General features: G+C 43.6%; 1 protein-coding gene across 3 annotated transcripts; it reads left to right on the plus strand.

The window, feature by feature from the left end:
• On the plus strand, positions 1–5208 carry nmi (N-myc (and STAT) interactor). 3 transcript variants are annotated; one of them, XM_024389748.2, is made up of 10 exons: positions 1–146; positions 268–312; positions 403–468; positions 552–710; positions 882–998; positions 1108–1267; positions 1593–1699; positions 2013–2199; positions 2341–2444; positions 4525–5208. In XM_024389748.2, the coding sequence occupies exons 2-10, from the start codon at positions 271–273 to the stop codon at positions 4726–4728; spliced, it is 1146 nt and encodes a 381-aa protein (XP_024245516.1). In that variant the 5' UTR covers positions 1–146; positions 268–270; the 3' UTR covers positions 4729–5208. The 3 variants fall into 3 exon arrangements, with proteins under 3 accessions (XP_024245516.1, XP_024245517.1, XP_024245518.1); XM_024389749.2 differs by having other exon boundaries at positions 25–146; positions 256–312; XM_024389750.2 differs by lacking the exon at positions 268–312 and having other exon boundaries at positions 36–146.
• Positions 5209–19241: the final 14033 nt, after the last annotated feature.

Consider the following 19241-nt stretch of genomic DNA (forward strand, 5'->3'; position numbering starts at 1 on the left):
TGCGTTGCTCTCTGCAGCAACTTTCACTTTTGATTTCGTCCCCACGTGACTTCGAGGAACTCGAGTAGGTTACAAAAGGTAATCAATTCGTCGTGATATTTGACTGTAGGAAACAGTATCAGTCCGTATTTTCTCAGGCCGATTCGGTAAGTTAACATTACTTGCAACTGACCATGAATTAATCTGTCTACTTGCAACTGACCATGAATTAATCTGTCATATAGAAAGTAACATGATCGCAATAATAATTGTTAGACTTCTACGCAGATAATGAGTGACTCTGACGCCGTCAAGCCGCTTGTGAATGGAAAGGTAGCGTAAAATCATGTAGGCCAATTGGACAATAATTTCCTTTGACTATTATTTTTTTTCGAAATACATGAAATATCTTTTTATAAATAGATGGATAACATCGATGATGAAGAACAGAAACTGTCTGTAGCCAAGGAAGAGCTGAATAAATTGACGGTAGGCCTATTTGCAGAGTTTAGCTATTTATCTGTCAGATTAATGTTTTTTTACATAAATATTTATTTCCTATTATTATGCAGAAACAACTTGAGAAGGCAGAGGACGAAAAATCTAGGCTGCAGTTGGCAAAACTGAGCGCAGAAGATTCAAAGAAAGAGGCTTCAAAAAATGTGATGGTCCTTCAACAACAGGGGAAGCAACGTCAGGAGGAGTTCTCTAAAACTGTGAAAGGGATACAGGTAGTCATTTACTTGCCCGTGGCGCTTTTTAAAATAACATTCACCCAATGGATATTTATATTACATTTACTACTGTAGTTTTATCTGTATAGTCACTCAGATATTGAGGCTGTGGTGGATGAATCAAATATGTTTTTCAAATGTAACCACTTGCATGGTATTGTTACACAGAATGATATCTCGATGCTTGAGAAGGGTAACAAAGATCTGATGGAGAAACTGAAGAAAAGCCAGGCTAAGCTACAGGCTAAGAAGAGCGAGTCTGCTACACTTCAGCAGAGGTTTAAGGTAGGTAATGTAACAACAGATGTTAAATATGAATTTCAAATATTTTGAGAGGACTAAAAAGAAAGCAATTCTGGCATGGACAACACTCACACTCTACTGCTGGTTCCAGATCTATGTCCAGATCCCTGAAAAGAAGGTGAAGTTCACCCATAAGGTGGAGGACAGCGATGACAGCGGTCAACACATCAAGGGGGTGTTTACCATTGCCCAGAGACCATCAGTGCTCCTGAAGGGGGGGCAGGCTCTCATCACTTTTGAGGAGGAGAAAGGTACAGGAAACAGGACGTCCATCTTTGTGGCTTCATAAAGACAGTGCACATTAATCTACATAACTCATCATTATGTTGAACGTGAGGCATTATGTTGAATGTGAGGCATTATGTTGAATGTGAGGCATTATGTTGAATGTGAGGCATTATGTTGAATGTGAGGCATTATGTTGAATGTGAGGCATTATGTTGAATGTGAGGCATTATGTTGAATGTGAGGCATTATGTTCCATGTGAGGCATTATGTTGAATGTGAGGCATTATGTTCCATGTGAGGCATTATGTTGAATGTGTTATATTGGGATTATCCTTCCCTCTCTCTCAGTGGCTGCCCAGATCCTGAAGATGGCCAAGTGTACTGTGTCCTGTGATAAAGACAAGGTGCATGTGAAGCCCAAAAGCCTTACACTGGACCCCTTTGTCAAGTTTGAGGTACACCATTTCACACAATGAATGTGTCAAGTTAAATTAAGTACTTTGAAGACATTAAAGATAACCGCCTCCAGCCGATAATGATTTAGTTTACTATGGAGTCTGTTTTCTAGAATAGAGTCATCTTATTTACTGCAACGTGTAAAGGTGTGTTCCAATCAACTTTGAGTAAGGGATTCTTTCAAAAAAAACTATACCATTCAATTGATACAATGGTGTCTATAATGACTTGTTGATATTGTTGATGATTCACTGCTGTGCTATTGCCCAGGTGACACACCTGTAACCAAGTTATGTGGCTGTTGCTGTGCAGGTACACCTTGATGTCTCCACAAAGACACTCAGCTTCTCCAATGTTCCGTTCACCCTGACAGAGGAACGAATGAGAGACCGTCTGGAGATCAGCTTCTCCAAGCCCAGTCGAGGGGGAGGAGAGGTGCAGAGGGTGGACTATGACAAGCACACTGGGAAAGGACAAATCACCTTCCTCAACTCTGGAGGTACAGTACATCTATTATGTGTGTGTATGTGTGTTTGTTTGCCAGTGTCAGAACATGATTTGTTTTATTGGAAAGTGCCGTATTCAATATGTTTAATCATAGAAGAGTTCATATTTTAAATACTTGTGTCTACTTTTCTAGTTGCAGAGAGGCTGGCCCTGAAAAGGAAGTATGTCGTGGATATGGACCGTGAGGTGAATGTGAAAGTTGACCTTGTTTACAACTACAAGCTGAAGAAGTTTCAGGTGAGATTAAAACAGTCGCTCATCTTTTTCTCTGTCATTTGTTTACATACAGTTCCTAAGCATTGCCCTGTTGTGACTTCCCAATCGGATCAAAGGTGTCTGGACTTTGACTGTATCAAGTATGTTGGGTTTTCCAAGTCAGGAGCCGCAGCTTGCTCTATTAGGTTATTTAGTTTCTACTAGAGCTGGGACGATAAACCAAAATGATCAACACATTTCTCTAGCCTATACTAGAGAGATGTGAAGTTTGAAATGCAATAAGTTTTCCAATATGGGTGATTGTTAAATGGGACAAACTAGTAGTAGTAGTAAACTCAGCAAAAAAAGAAACGTCCTCTCACTGTCAACTGTTTATTTTCAGCAAACTTAACATGTGTAAATATTTGTATGAACATAACAAGATTCAACAACTGAGACATAAACTGAACAAGTTCTACAGACCTGTGACTAACAGAAATGGAATAATGTGTCCCTGAACAAAGAGTGTAGCCAACAGCTGCATTAAGTACTGCAGTGCATCTCCTCCTCATAGACTGCACCAGATTTGCCAGTTCTTACTGTGAGGTGTTACCCCTCTCTTCCACCAAGGCACCTGCAAGTTCCTGGACATTTCTTGGGAGAATGGCCCTAGCCCTCACCCTCTGATCCAACAGGTCCCAGACGTGCTCAATGGGCTTGAGATCCGGGCTCTTCGCTGGCCATGACAGAACACTGACATTCCTGTCTTGCAGGAAATCATGCACAAAACGAGCAGTATGGCTGGTGGCATTGTCATGCTGGAGGGTCATGTCAGGATGAGCCTGCAGGAAGGGTACCACATGAGGGAGGAGGATGTCTTCCCTGTAACACACAGCATTGAGATTGCCTGCAATGACAGCAAGCTCAGTCCGATGATGCTGTGACACACCGCCCCAGACCATGATTGACCCTCCACCTCCAAATCGATCCCGCTCCAGAGTACAGGCCTCGGTGTAACGCTCATTCCTTCAACGATAAACGCGAATCCGACCATCATCCCTGGTGTGACAAAACCGTGACTCGTCAGAGAAGAGCCCTTTTTGCCAGTCCTGTCTGGTCTAGCGACAGTGGGTTGGTGCCCATAGGCGACGTTGTTGCCGGTGATATCTGGTGAGGACCTGCCTTACAACAGGCCTACAAGCCCTCAGTCCAGCCTCTCTCAGCCTATTGCAGACAGTCTGAGCACTGATGGAGGGATTGTGCGTTCCTGGTGTAACTCGGGCAGTTGCTGTTGCCATCCTGTACCTGTTCCGCAGGTGTGATGTTCGGATGTACCGATCCTGTGCAGGTGTTGTTACACGTGGTCTGCCACTACGAGGACGATCAGCTGTCCGTCCTGTCTCCCTGTATTGCTGTCTTAGGTGTCTCACAGTACGGACATTGCAATTTATTGCCCTGGCCACTTCTGCAGTCCTCATGCCTCCTTGCAGCATGCGTAAGGCAGGTTCACACAGATGAGCAGGGACCCTGGGGATCTTCTTTTGGTGTTTTTCAGAGTCAGTAGAAAGGCCTCTTTAGTGTCCTAAGTTTTCATAACTGTGACCTTAATTGCCTACTGTCTGTAAGCTGTTAGTGTCTTAACGACCATTCCACAGATGCAAGTTCATTAATTGTTTATGGTTCATTGAACATGCATGGGAAACAGCGTTTAAACCCTTTACAATGAAGATCTGTGAAGTTATTTGGATTTCTACGAATTATCTTTGAAAGACAGGGTCCTGAAAAAGGGACGTTTCTTTTTTTGCTGAGTTTTTAAAGGATAATTAAACACAAACTGTAGTTCATTGTTATAAACATATCGTTCTATTTATAGTTATCAGATCAACTCTGATAACTATCAGAATAGTACAGCCATATCACCCAGCTCTAGTCTCTACTGGAGCAGAACTTTGACATGTGCCTGTGTGCTACTCTTGTGACAGACTGCTAACATATGTGTTCACAAATGAACAGGATGTTTCTTTACCAACGTTTTTCTGCTGTCTTGTTTCAGATGTTATGTGTAGAGTTGACTGACACATGCATATCAACTGAGAGTTTTTTACTTGAACCTTTGTTGCAGACGTTCTGCGGCACTCCGACGCGCACCATCCTCCTGTGCGGGATTACAGACTTCCAGGATGAGGAGGACCTGCAGGATCACCTGGAGATTCACTTCCAGAAGCCCAGTAACTATGGAGGGGAGGTGGAGTGCATCAAGTATGTTTCCGGGGGCAACGAGGTCAAGGCCTTCTTCACTGAGGACATGGCTGAGATGGAGGCTTAACATTAACAAACGGCCATCCTCTTACGATACATCTATGCTCATGTTTCTCAGTACTTAGTTGGTACCACATGAATGAACCTTAGTGATGATGTATTCATCCGCATTTACCATAATCTATACCCCACTGACATGCAGCACTATATTATACCAAAACTGATCTGTAAGTCTTGGGGAATTAGTTATGTCAACTTTGTATACTGACAAAGTTTAACAAGGCCTTAAAACGTGCATGATAATGCCTTGTGCAGTGCCTTAAGTTTAGAATAATATTGATTAGAAGGATCTTTATAGTTATATAGTCAAACTCTATTAGAAGGGGACAAATGAAAATGCACAGTAGTTGTAGTATTTTTGTGCTTATGGACAATTTTTTGGATCTTTTATTTCAGCTCATGAAACATGAGACGACCACTTTCCATGTTGTGTTGATATTTTTGTTCAGTGTACAACTCAACTGTAAATAAAGACTGCTGAAGGCCACCAGATGGCAGTGTTTTATCATTATTCCCAACTTAATCAAGTACTCCAACACACTTAGCAATTTGGTTTACGCATCCTAAACTTTACTTGAATGGTAATCAGGTAATTAAGCTATTTGTTACGTCAGTGTAGAGGGGCTACGAACACCCCGTAATGCTGATCAATTGATAGGAAATGCAATGCAAAGCACAGGTCACTTAGAAATGTCCTTGTTTTTGAAAGAAAAGCTACACTTTTGTCCATTAAAATAACATCAAATTGATACAGTGTAGACATTGTTAATGTTGTAAATTGCTATTATAGCTGGAAACAGCAGATTTTGTATGGAATATCTACATAGACGTACAGAGGCCCATTATCACCAACCATCACTCCTGTGTTCTAATGGCACATTGTGTTAGCTAATCCAAGTCTATAATTTTAAAAGGCTAATTGATCATTAGAAAACAATTATGTTAGCACAGTGGAAAACTGTTGACCTGATTAAAGAAGCAATAAAACTGTCCTTTAGACTAGTTGAGTATCGGGAGCATCAGCATTTGTGGGTTCGATTACAGCCTCAAAATGGATAAACAAAGGACTTTCTTCTGAAACTCGTCAGTCTATTCTTGTTCTGAGAAATGAAGGCTATTCCATGTGAGAAATTGCCAAGAAACTGAAGATCTCGTACAACGCTGTGGACTACTCCCTTCACAGAAGAGAGCAAACTGGCTCTAACCAGAATAGAAAGAGGAGTTGGAGGCCCCAGTATACAACTGAGCAAGAGGACAAGTACATTAAAGTGTCTAGTTTGAAAAAATAGATGCCTCACAAGTCCTCAACTGGCGACTCCGGGATGCTGGCCTTCTAGGCAGAGTTCCTCTGTCCAGTGTCTGTGTTCTTTTGCCCATCTTAATCTTTTATTTTTACTGGCCAGTCTGAGATATGGCTTTTTCTTTGCAACTTTGCCTTGTAGGCCAGCATCCCAGAGTCACCTCTTCACTGTTGACATTGAGACTGGTGTTTTGCGGGTCCTATTTAATGAAGCTGCAATTTGAGGACATGTGAGGAATCTATTTCTCAAACTAGACACTTTAATGTACTTGTCACACTTCCAGACAAACACATTCTTTGCCCACTTTAAGGATAATACAGTGCCACTGTCGCGTCCCGCTAATAACGACTGTGCCCTCCCCTCTCCTTCTCCTTGGCTGACGTGAGTAAAACATTTAAATGTGTTAACCCTTGCAAGGCTGCTGGCCCAAACGGCATCCCTAGCCTCGTCCTCAGGGCATGTGCAGACCAGCTTGCTGGTGTGTTTCCGGACATATTCAATCACTCCCTATCCCAGTATCTTGTCCCCACATGCTTCAAGATGGCTACCATTGTTCCTGTACCCAAGAAGGCAAAGATAACTGAACTAAATTACTTCCGCCCCGTAGCACTCACTTCTGTCATCATGAAATGCTTTGAGAGACTAGTCAAGGATCATATCAACTCCACCTTACCGACCACCCACTTCAGTTTGCATACCGCCCCAACAGGTCCACAGACTATGCAATCGCCATCACACTACACACTGCCCTATCCAATCTGGACAAAAGGAATACCTATGTAAGAATGCTGTTCATTGACTACAGCTCAGCATTCAGCACCATAGTACCCTCCAAGCTCATCAAGCTGTAAGGCCTGCCTCAACTCCGCACTGTGCAATTGGGTCCTGGACTTCCGGAAAGGCCGCCCCTAGGTGGTGAAGGTAGGAAACAACATCTCCACTTCGCTGACCCTCAACACTGGGGCCCCACAAGGGTGCGTGCTCTGCCCCCTCCTGTACTCCCTGTTCACCCACAACTGTGTGGCCATGCACGCCTCCAACTCAATCATCAAGTTTGCAGATGACACAACAGTAGTGGGCTTGATTACCAACAACGATGACAGCCTACAGGGAGGAGGTAAGGGCACTCAGAGTGTGGTGTCAGGAAAACAACCTCTTGCTCAACATCAACAAAGGAGCTGATCGTGGACTTCAGGAAACAGCAGAGGGAGAATCCCCCTAACCACATCAAAGAGACAGCAGTGGAGAAGATGGAACGTTTTAAGTTCTTCGGCGTACAGATCACAGACAAACTGAAATGGTCCACCCACACAGACAGTGTGGTGAAGAAGGCACAACAGCGCCTCTTCAACCTCAGGAGGCTGAAGAAATTTGGCTTGTCACCCAAAACCCTGACAAACCTTTACAGATGCACAATCGAGAGCATCCTGTCGGGCTGTATCACCGCCTGGTATGGCAACTGCACATCCCTCAACCACAAGGCTCTCCAGAGGTTTGTGCGGTCTGCACAACGCATCACCGGGGGCAAACTACCTGCCATCCATGACACATACAGCACCTGATGTCACAGGAAGGCCAAAAAGATCATCAAGGACATCAACCACCCAAGCCACTGCCTGTTCACCCCGCTACCATCCAGAAGGTGAGGTCAGTACAGATGCATCAAAGCTGGGATGGAGAGACTGAAAAACAGCTTCGATCTCAATCATTAACTCAGAGAGGCTGCTGCCTACATTGAGACTGGCCACTTTAAGAAATGGGTCACTAGTCACTTTATACAATGGCACTCTAAATAATGCCACTTTTATAATGTTTACATATCTTATATTACTCATATCACATGTATATACTGTATTTTATACAGCACCTTGCCTATACTGCTCGGCCATCGTTCATCCATATATGTACATTCTCATTCACCCCTTTAGATTTGTGTGTATTAGGTAGTCGTTGGGGAATTGTTAGTTTACTTGTTAGATATTACTACACTGTCGGATCTAGAAGCACAAGCATTTCGCTACACTCACATTAACATCTGCTAACCATGTGTATGTGACAAATACAATTTGATTTGATTTGTACGCCTATGTAGATATTCCATTAAGAATCAGCCGTTTCCAGCTACAATAGTCATTTACAACATTAACAATGTCTACACTGTATTTCTGATCAATTTGATGTCATTTTAAACAAGGACATTTCTAACTGATCCCAAACATTTGAACGGTAGTGTATATACTTTAATGAAGCATTTTCTAAATTCAAAACGTAGCCCCTGCAACTGCACAGACATTTTGAGACTCCTGTTTCCACGAATTGAAGACGAAGATAGTATCACCAATACCAGGTCAGTTGAAAAATATCAGCCAACGTTTTGCATAGTCACACCTGTGACTACCAGTGCAATGGTACATATTTGTGCGATTAAATCACACTATCGGGTGTTACAGTATGTAGCTATGCCTCCCTCTGGCTCCCCTCCGCCTGCCTCCCCTAACCCTCCTGGCTCTTCTCTCCTACAGCTCCTAATTGGTTGAAATGTGTCTGCTTGTTGCTATAGCCCTGCGTCCTATACAGTATGGTTCATGTTGCATGCCAGTGTTAGTGAGTTAATGTCACAGTAGGCACATTTTTCCAAATCTCCCTAGGTGATATTTTGGGGGACAGGAAGGATATAATCTCTCCAGGTGAGATCTTGGAGGACAGGAAGGATGTAATCTCTCCAGGTGAAATCTCGGTGGATAGGAAGGTTATAATCTCTCCAGGTGATATCTCAGAGAATAGGAAGGTTATAATCTCTCCGGGTGATATCTCAGAGGATAGGAAGGATGTAATCTCTCCGGGTGATATCTCAGAGGATAGGAAGGATGTAATCTCTCCGGGTGATATCTCAGAGGATAGGAAGGATGTAATCTCTCCGGGTGATATCTCAGAGGATAGGAAGGATGTAATCTCTCCGGGTGATATCTCAGAGGATAGGAAGGATGTAATCTCTCCGGGTGATATCTCAGAGGATAGGAAGGATGTAATCTCTCCGGGTGATATCTCAGAGGATAGGAAGGATGTAATCTCTCCAGGTGATATCTTGGAAGATAGGATGAGTGAGTGACATTTTTATTATTCTCTTTTCCCACATTTTTCCCATTTGACCTCTTAACACACAGGGTAAGACAGAGGCTGAAAAGAGTGTAAAACAGGAAGAGAAATTGAGCGAGAGGGGTAGAAATATGGTGACTTAATTGAAGTTCTTCCAAACAACCCATCATCACCCCTGATTCGATTCCCTGTGTTTGAGTTGTAAGGGATATTCCTCATTAAAATGTTTGCTGGCGTCCGTCACTGTTCCCACTTCATTCATTTTGCCAAGACACAAGCCGCTGGCACCCTGAATGGAACAAAAATAAGCCAAACAAATTTCCTGCCGTTAATTATTTAACCTTCACTCAAAAGGGATGAATGCCTCCCCATAGTGAATAATGCATGACTGAATGGTCTGCTGGGCCAATTCAGCTGGCCCGGCCCGCTGATGCAAAACCAGTTACTGGCCAATTTGATGCATATTGCTTTGGGGTCCGGGGACTGATGAGGATCAAAAAACAGGATTAAACCAGATCTTCTTCTCCACCAGTGTCATGGCAACATATTGGCCGCCCTAAGATAGGGATCTGATCTAGCTCCCTCGGCTCAGACTGTCTTGTTCTTTACCTTCCAAATGAGCTGACGGATGCAGGGAGAATGGGCGAGTGACTGAGGGGGAGATGGGGGCCCGCTCTAAGATGTCGGAGCAGTGCACTCTGGGAGTATGGCAGACGGGTGTTGATTGAATGACTAGAGAACACAAACGTGCTGGGGTCAGCTACTAACTTCTCTTAGGTCACAGACAGTGGTTTAACTGAACATCGGATCATGGATTTATGATCCTTTGCAGGTCAGTCACCACGCTGGACGCAGGAGATGGACTCTTGACGACAGATGGTGACAGAGGACTAACAACCCTGACCTTCACAGAGCTGTAGGTGACATCCATTCCTCTGTGACAACACTCACATTCATCCATTCCATATCTATCTTCTCTGTCTCGTTTGTCTGGCTCTGTGTCACACAGTGTGCAGACTATTCATTGCAGTGAGATACCTACTGGTAGGTGAACAAACAGAGGAGAGAAAAAGCTCCAACTAACAAGCGACAAACATAAGCTGTGTGTATCTGCGACACACTAAAGACTTAAGTGTCATCTGATAAATGTACCGTGAATCTATTAATCCTATCTGGTAAAACTTTTCCCCTTTGAAAATGTTGAGAGACAAGGTTGCCATAGAAACAAGCTATACAGACTGTGGGGGAGAGGTTTGGGGGTGGAATACTTTACAACTTCAATACCTTTTAAGGAGCGCAACAACAAAAGAGGACAATTTATGCATACAAGTGCGCTAACCGGGTCTCTTCTACCTTCCCTCTCTCTATTATTGCTCTCTGGGATCTGTTCATTAATCATAAGGCCTTTTTTAATACACATCTGTCCATCTGTTTTATGTCCATATCGTAGGACCAAGGCTACAGTCAGACTAATAGGAAGAGCTGAGTTTAGATAGCAGTCTCTCTCTGTCTCTCTCTCGCTCTCTCTCTTCCTCTCTCTTTCTGTCTCTCTCTCTTCCTCTTCCTCTCTCTTTCTGTCTCTCTCTCTCTCTCTCTCTTCCTCTCTCTCTTCCTCTTCCTCTCTCTCTTCCTCTCTCTTTCTGTATAGATCGATTCCACACCAGCGGAGGGGGAGAATATTTTTGCTGTCTGAGATTGTTCTGGCAATTCTCACGTAAACTTCATTGAGAGGAAGGATGTTTGACATGCTTTTTACATTTGTATCACAAACCATTTTTGAGAAAGTTGTGATGAAAGTGGCCATTTTAGGCCCTTTTTAGACCTGTACATGCCTCCTGTAAGACCCTACAGTGGGGCAAAAAAGTATTTAGTCAGCCACCAATTGTGCAAGTTCTCCCACTTAAAAATATGAGAGGCCTGTAATTTTCATCATAGGTACACTTCAACTATGACAGACAAAATGAGAAAAAAAATCCAGAAAATCACATTGTAGGATTTTTTATGAATTTATTTGCAAATTATGGTGGAAAATAAGTATTTGGTCAATAACAAAAGTTTATCTCAATACTTTGTTATATATGCTTTGTTGGCAATGACAGAGGTCAAACGTTTTCTGTAAGTCTTCACAAGGTTTTCACATACTGTTGCTGGTATTTTGGCCCATTCCTCCACGCAGATCTCCTCTAGAGCAGTGATGTTTTGGGGCTGATGCTGGGCAACATTGACTTTCAACTCCCTCCAAAGATTTTCTATGGGGTTGAGACCTGGAGACTGGCTAGGCCACTCCAGGACCTTGAAATGCTTCTTACGAAGCCACTCCTTCGTTGCCCGGGCAGTGTGTTTGGGATCATTGTCATGCTGAAAGACCCAGCCACGTTTCATCTTCAATGCCCTTGCTGATGGAAGTAGGTTTTCACTCAAAATCTCACGATACATGGCCCCATTCATTCTTTCCTTTACACGGATCAGTCGTCCTGGTCCCTTTGCAGAAAAACAGCCCCAAAGCATGATGTTCCACCCCCATGCTTCACAGTAGGTATGGTGTTCTTCGGATGCAACTCAGCATTCTTTGTCCTCTAAACACGATGAGTTGAGTTCTTACCAAAAAGTTATATTTTGGTTTGATCTAACCATATGGCATTCTCCCAATCTTCTTCTGGATCATCCAAATGCTCTCTAGCAAACTTCAGATGGGCCTGGACATGTACTGGCTTAAGCAGGGGGACACATCTGGCACTGCAGGATATGAGTCCCTGGCGGCGTAGTGTGTTACTGATGGTAGGCTTTGTTACTTTGGTCCCAGCTCTCTGCAGGTCATTCACTAGGTCCCCCCGTGTGGTTCTGGGATTTTTGCTCACCGTTCTTGTGATCATTTTGACCCCACGGGGTGAGATCTTGCGTGGAGCCCCAGATCGAGGGAGATTATCAGTGGTCTTGTATGTCTTCCATTTCCTAATAATTGCTCCCAGAGTTGATTTCTTCAAACCAAGCTGCTTACCTATTGCAGATTCAGTCTTCCCAGCCTGATGCAGGTCTACAATTTTGTTTCTGGTGTCCTTTGACAGCTCTTTGGTCTTGGACATAGTGGAGTTTGGAGTGTGACTGTTTGAGGTTGTGGACAGGTGTCTTTTATACTGATAACAAGTTCAAACAGGTGCCATTAATACAGGTAACGAGTGGAGGACAGAGGAGCCTCTTAAAGAAGAAGTTACAGGTCTGTGAGAGCCAGAAATCTTGCTTGTTTGTAGGTGACCAAATACTTATTTTCCACCATAATTTGCAAATAAATTCATTAAAAATCCTACAATGTGATTTTCTGGATTTTTTTTTCTCATTTTGTCTGTCATAGTTGAAGTGTACCTATGATGAAAATTACAGGCCTCTCATCTTTTTAAGTCAGAGAACTTGCACAATTGGTGGCTGACTAAATACTTTTTTGCCCCACTGCATATGATCTGTGAAACAAACATGATACAGACATCTTGGTGTCATTATATTCCTTATAGTGTTCTCTCAAATATGGAGTATGTCTAGATTCCGAAAAACTATTTCTATGTGAGAATGACCAGAACAATCTGAGATACCAAAAATATTTTCTTTCTACGCTGGCGTGGAATCGCCCTGTATCTCCATCTCTCGCTTCATCTTTCTCTTTTGTTTTCTCTGTCCCTCTATCTATTCCTCTCTCTTTTCATCTTTCTACTCTTTCAATCACTTTTGCTTCTCTCTATTCTCTCACATCTTCTCTCGGCACTTCACTGTCAGGGCTGATACAAATCTGGGAGGCTCTCATACTGCTGTTCTGGTTGGATCCTCTTAGGAATCACTGTGATCTAGGAAAAAAAACAGAAAGAAATGATATCTTTAAAGAGGACTTGAGAGAGGAGACATATTACATATCTATCCCTCTTCGAGTCCTCTTTGGTGCTCAGACATACAGCATATTGCAGTGAGAAACAACATTGCCGTATGTAATACCTAGCTTCTAGGAATCCATTCTGTCCAAATATGCTATGGGGTCTTGTGCCAGGATTCTTCTGATAGTGTTAGAGGTTGCTGTGATCTCAGAAATTATTATTTGTTTTTGTAGATTGTGGAGGCTATAATGTCAGCATCTGGGGGAATAGCCAGAGTCAAGCCTAATATCCTAATTCCTTACATCCCCATTATAAGGTCCTAGCAGAAGAGACTGGCTATGATGGACAGGCTTGAATTATTCTCAAGTTGATGATAGACAGGAATGATGTGAAAATCGCAGTGTTATTAAACAGCATTACCAAATGGAAGATTATCTTGAGTGACCCAGACACTCATTCTGTTCATGTTGAACACAGACTCTGCAGTTCAAATGTTGCCCTATTTATGCAGTGTGTGTTGATTAGATGTAGAAAGAAAATAGCAAGTAGACTTTCACTGAAATTAATGAGATTGGACTCATTATTATTTCCCTCGGCAATTCTTTGAAACATCAAACACTTCATCAATTAATGAGTGTCTCCGATGATAAACCTCAGAGCCACGTACACTGATGTATATTTTTATTTTAAAAATTCAGTTGAATACTATAGTTTTCCCCATGTATATAATATTTTGGTGGAGGGAGATTATAGCTTTGTGACATTTACAAAATTTGATCCTGGGTATAAAAAAACAGGCCATGGTAAAATGAGTAGATTTTTGATGTGGTGATAATTCCTCAAATCTGATCCTAAAAAAACATTGCCTTATTAGTGTTATATGAGTAGTTGCAGTAGTTGCAGCTTCATAACCCCTCTTAAACCCCTCTTCTTCCAAAAGAAAGAAAATTACTCCATTCCTTCAAGTTTAATATGAAATCTGACTCCTTGTTTTCAACTTCCAGCACTGTGATGCTCCATCCAGCCTTCACCCTGTCCAACATGTATACAGGCCCAGGGAGAGAGTGGCGTCACTGCTTCATTGGCTGCATCCCAAATGGCACCCTCTTCCCTATAAAGTGCACTATGTTTGACCAGAGCCAGCTATTGATAGGGAATAGGGTTCCTTTTGTGAGAGTTATGTGTCGGCATATCAGACACGTTGTATGCGACTGCTCCATCTCATTAGTTCAGGCCTGGAGGCTCCAGAGGTGATTATGGAACAACGGTGACTTCACTGCGTGGGCTGCCGCCAGCCAGGCGGGGAGACCGAGGAGGGCCTTGTTAGTTAAGGATACTTTTCAAACGTAATCAAGGTTTGAAAAATGAACGACCCACATTTTTTTAGGGTGGGGGATGTTTGATGCTAAGTGCTGAGTCGAATGCCAAGTAATCATTAGGATGCAGATCATCGATAGAACCTTAAGCTTTGTGCCATGATGTGGTCCTGAATGCTGATTCATGAGACATGGTGGATGTATGAGGTACAGATGAAGCTAAGGAAAACAGTGTAGGCCAGTGTTCTCTCTATATATACATATTTTTTTCAACTTTCCATTTCTGTCCTCTTTCCATTCAATGCCTAATTTCTATGGCTTCCCAGGCTGCGCCATGTTCTAATGAGGCATTTCAGTTGCTGCTGGCCCGGAGATAGGGGATTCATCTGCTCCGGTACGTTGTCGTGGAGACCTCAACCACTGTTGCAAGAGCGTCCCTTCCTCTGTTGTACAAAAGCTCTTCTGCTGTCTTGGAAATTAAGCATCAACTATAGTGAATGAGGTATGAGTCATTGAAGCACAAGGCTTCAGGTGCTGCTTCGGGTGCTTATCTGTGCTCACTGTATTTCTCTCCAAGACTACTAGTTATTTACCCATGCCCACACCATGCCCACACCATGCCCACACCATACCCACACCATGCCCACACCATACCCACACCATGCCCACACCATGCCCACACCATCCCCACACCATACCCACACCATACCCACACCATGCCCACACCATGCCCACACCATGCCCACACCATGCCCACACCATACCCACACCATGCCCACACCATGCCCACACCATGCCCACACCATGCCCACACCATGCCCAGACCATGCCCACACCATGCCCACACCATGCCCACACCATGCCCACACCATGCCCACACCATACCCACACCATGCCCACACCATGCCCACACCATGCCCACACCATGCCCACACCATACCCACACCATGCCCACACCTCACAACATTTGAAATACAGGCAGGACATGCATTATTCACACATCAATTACACATCACATCACAAGCTCATTCATATTTCATACATTCAAAGTCTTTTGTATTAATAAATACATTCCCACATGTACACAGATAGACACGTCTGGACAGTGGAGAAGAGCTCAGGGGCTGTATTAATGTGCTGGGGTATTCTGAACACTTAGAGAGAGGGGGCGGGGTACTGTTTACAGCAACACCTGAAGCATGTGACCAGGGTGTAACAGCACAGACAGAACTGCTGCAGAAATTGCTCTCGCACTACATCGAACACTGTCAGTGTGCCTTGCTGAATCCTAGACTGCGTACAGCAATGGTGGATGGAGAGAAATTAAACACACATGCAGGAGGGGTATAACTCATTCTCTTGAGCACAACGTTTGACTCGTTAAAAAGCAACAGGTTTCAAAGATCCACAGTGGCCGTGTCCAAATACCCATACTTATGTCCTAAATAGTAGGGGAGGGGGTGTGGTGTGCGAGAACACAGGAAGCAGTCCAGTAAACTACCTCCATATGAAAACCATTACCATGCCTGCCTTTTATCAGACAGTCCCACCATCGTAACCCTGGCAAGAAGTACAGGAGAGATTTAATACACACATCTGAAAAAAACTATGGCCGTGTCTGAAATCTGGCTTCCCTACTATTTACTTTAGAAAAAAAAAATATATATATATATTTATTATGTTTAGTTTTTGCGTCTTTGGGTTTTGTACACCAGCTTCAAACAGCTGAAAAGACAATATTTTTGGTTCTGGAAAAGATATTTCACAGAGGTTTAGATGGACAATGATTCTCTACACTAGACTTGCTTGTTTTGTCACATAAACTGAATTTAAGCAAACTATCTCCTGGATTTCTTGCCAGGGTCATGATGGTGGGGCTGTCTGATAACAGGCAGGGTAATGGTTTGCATATGGAGGTAGTCTCCAGCATTGCTTCCTGTGTTTTCCTCTACCACACCACTTCCCTGATTTCCTCCATCTACCATAATGGCTACCAAATGGCACCCCTGACACCCCCTTGTACTAAATATATAGTCATGTAGGGAGAAAGTGTTGTGGGAGTGGGTTTTCTGGTCTGCTGTTGCAGCTGGAAAGAAAGCGGTGTGTTTGTTTGGCTTTGACCTTCAGGGCTAGCCAGTCTGTCATTTATGTTGGCTTCCTGAAAATCAGCCTAAGGAAGTGAATTTCATGCCTAGGGTTTGGAAATGAGCCGAGTAAATGATGCATGCACTTTAAACATTAGATTACTCTATATGAGGCTATAAGCACACCGTGTCTGGAATCCAAGTATGGCTGACAGCATTGTGAGTTCACGGATGGATTCCCATTTAAATCAGAACTTTGTGCCTAACCAATGGAATGATTTGAACGATTATGGCACACTTTCTTTAACACACAAAACATTTTCGAATTCTGTTTTTTTTTCACGTGTGTTGTCGTTCTTGGCTGAATGGAAATGAATGAAATGTTCAAAGTCTGTGATCAGTACCTTTTAATTTGTCATTAGGAAATTGCAGGTCAGTCGTAAAGAATGTCACCAGCCATCAGGGCTCTGTGACCTTGGCAGACCAGACCTGGGGGCCTGGCTATGGAGGATGGAGGCTCCATGCTGTGTCCCACATGGCACCCTATTCCCTACGTAGTGAACTCCTTATGATCGGAGCCCCCAATCATGGAGGTGGACCAGACCTTCAGCTATGTTAACCTGGATGACAGATGGTGCTAGTCCGTCCCTGGGTCTGTAGTGATTTGGGCCCCTGGAATGCATATACGGTCCAGCCAGACAGGACGAGAACGGGGGGGTTGGGACAGAGAGTCCATGGGGGGGAGCCAGGGGTTCAATGGCCCAAAGCACAGATCCGGACAGAACCAGGCTGCACTTGATGGATGACCCCTGGTCATCCAACCAGTATGAGTGAGCGTGTCGTCTACTGACAAGGCACTTTATCACAGGCATGGACCCCATGGACCTGCTCCCTGAGATGTTATAACTACCATAGGGGTTGAGGAGTCCAGGAAGGTTGGGACTGACGTGTAACGGCGTGAGCAAGGGCATTCTGGGCTGTGTGGGTGGGCTTGAAGCTCAGTGGAAGTGGTGCAGACAGACTGACGTTAGTCTGTCACACCTCAGTGTCACATTATCTTCATTGTTACTCATAGCTCCACATTCTTCACATGAAGCCTCTGATTGTGCATAAGGAAAGTACGCAGACCAGACTGGCATGTCCCCCACCCCTCAGTGTTACAGACTCTGCATCAGGGTAAGGCCCTCTGTTCTAATTGAGGGTTAAAGGCAGTAGATTCATTTCTACATTCCATTCACATTGATATTTGGAAGCAGGTCATTTTTTATTTAACTAGGCAAGTTAGTTAAGAACAAACTCTTATTTACAATGACAGCCTAGGAACAGTGGGTTAAACTGCCTTGTTCAGGGGCAGAACAACAGATTTTTACCTTGTCAGCTCGGGGATTTGATCTAGCAACGTTTCGGTTACTAGCCCACCACTCTACCACTAGGCTACCTGCCGTCATGCAGTCCCTCACACGGCTGACACTCTGTTTGGATTGTCCGCGGGAGTGGAGGAGGCTTCCTCATTGGTCTTTAACCGTTTTCCTGTCAGTTCCGGTTAAGCCAATCATTGGGCACTCAGGAAAAACCAACAAGGTCCAGATTAAAGAGTCTGTCAGGAGAAAGAGAAAAAAACACAGTCCATCATAAGTGTCTGGTTTCTACTCTCGAAACGCAGCACAGGTTACAGCCCCGGTTAGCTGAAGCTAAATATCCCTGGTGTCATTGGTAGATCGATATGATCTGTCTGTATGACCGGAGGCACGGGAGGCTGAGGATCAGCTTGAGATGTGCTCGTGAATAAACCATGTTGACTTCCTCGGTCTGTTTACCCCAAAGCCAATTCATGGACGTGTAGCACAAGACTTATGCTTTCCCCTTTTTGTTTTGAGCCTCTGGCACTGAGTGGCTGGGTCACTGGATTGGTTAGGAGTGTAGCCTAGCCTATAACCTCCACCATAGTTGGCAGACATTTCCATAAGCCAGGCAGCCAGCCTGTGAAAGCTATCTCCAGTATGTACAACAGTTGCTAAAGGTTATTGTGTAATTGGTAGCTAACGCTGAAAGGCTCTGTCCTTCGTATTACTCTGCCTCTACTGCTGAGAGTCAGGAGGATCTCGACAGGGTTTCCATTACCATCAGGAGCATAAAAGGAGCAAAGCGCTCCAGGCAGCTCCATGGTGGCTAATAGCTCAATTACATTTAAATGAGTAGCTTACCTGGGAAGAAATGAAGGGCTGGCCAATGATGCTATAATAGAAATGTCATTATAGAAAAGGATGAGAGTGGAACATTTGGACAAAACCAACTCTAATGTTCTCTGTACCATTTGGATGCTCACTGTTCTTCCAAACCTTCCAGGAAGTCTAAGAAAAGAAGGATATAGCAGCGTGACTTAACCAGTAGTTACAACCACAGGACTACTCTGGAGAGATGATTAACCTCATTCTTCTGAGCAGACCAGACAATCTTTTGAAATACTGTCATTTTGATTGCACTCCCGATAATTTCTACACGCCAAACTAAAACGATGGAAAACCTTTTTCTTTAAGGATAAATAGCGTATGCTTTAAATGCCATTAGTCTTAGTCTACTGTGGCCAGTAAAAAAGAAATACAATGCAAATAAAATATAATGCAAAAATACTACCCTAAACATGACCCAGAGGAAATATACAATACATTCCCTTAATATATTCTGACAAGGCTCTGATGAAGACTGTGGTTGTACAATATGGCTGTGTCCCTAAAATGACACCCTATTCCCTACTTAGTGCACTACTTTTGACCAGAGCCCTATGGGTATCTGGTCAAAACTAGTGCACTATTTAGTGTATGGGGTGCCATTTTGGGACACAACACAGTCTAATGAAGATGCATCT

The sequence above is a fragment of the Oncorhynchus tshawytscha genome, linkage group LG26 (assembly GCF_018296145.1).
Source record: "Oncorhynchus tshawytscha isolate Ot180627B linkage group LG26, Otsh_v2.0, whole genome shotgun sequence".
NCBI classification, from domain to species: Eukaryota; Metazoa; Chordata; class Actinopteri; order Salmoniformes; family Salmonidae; genus Oncorhynchus; species Oncorhynchus tshawytscha.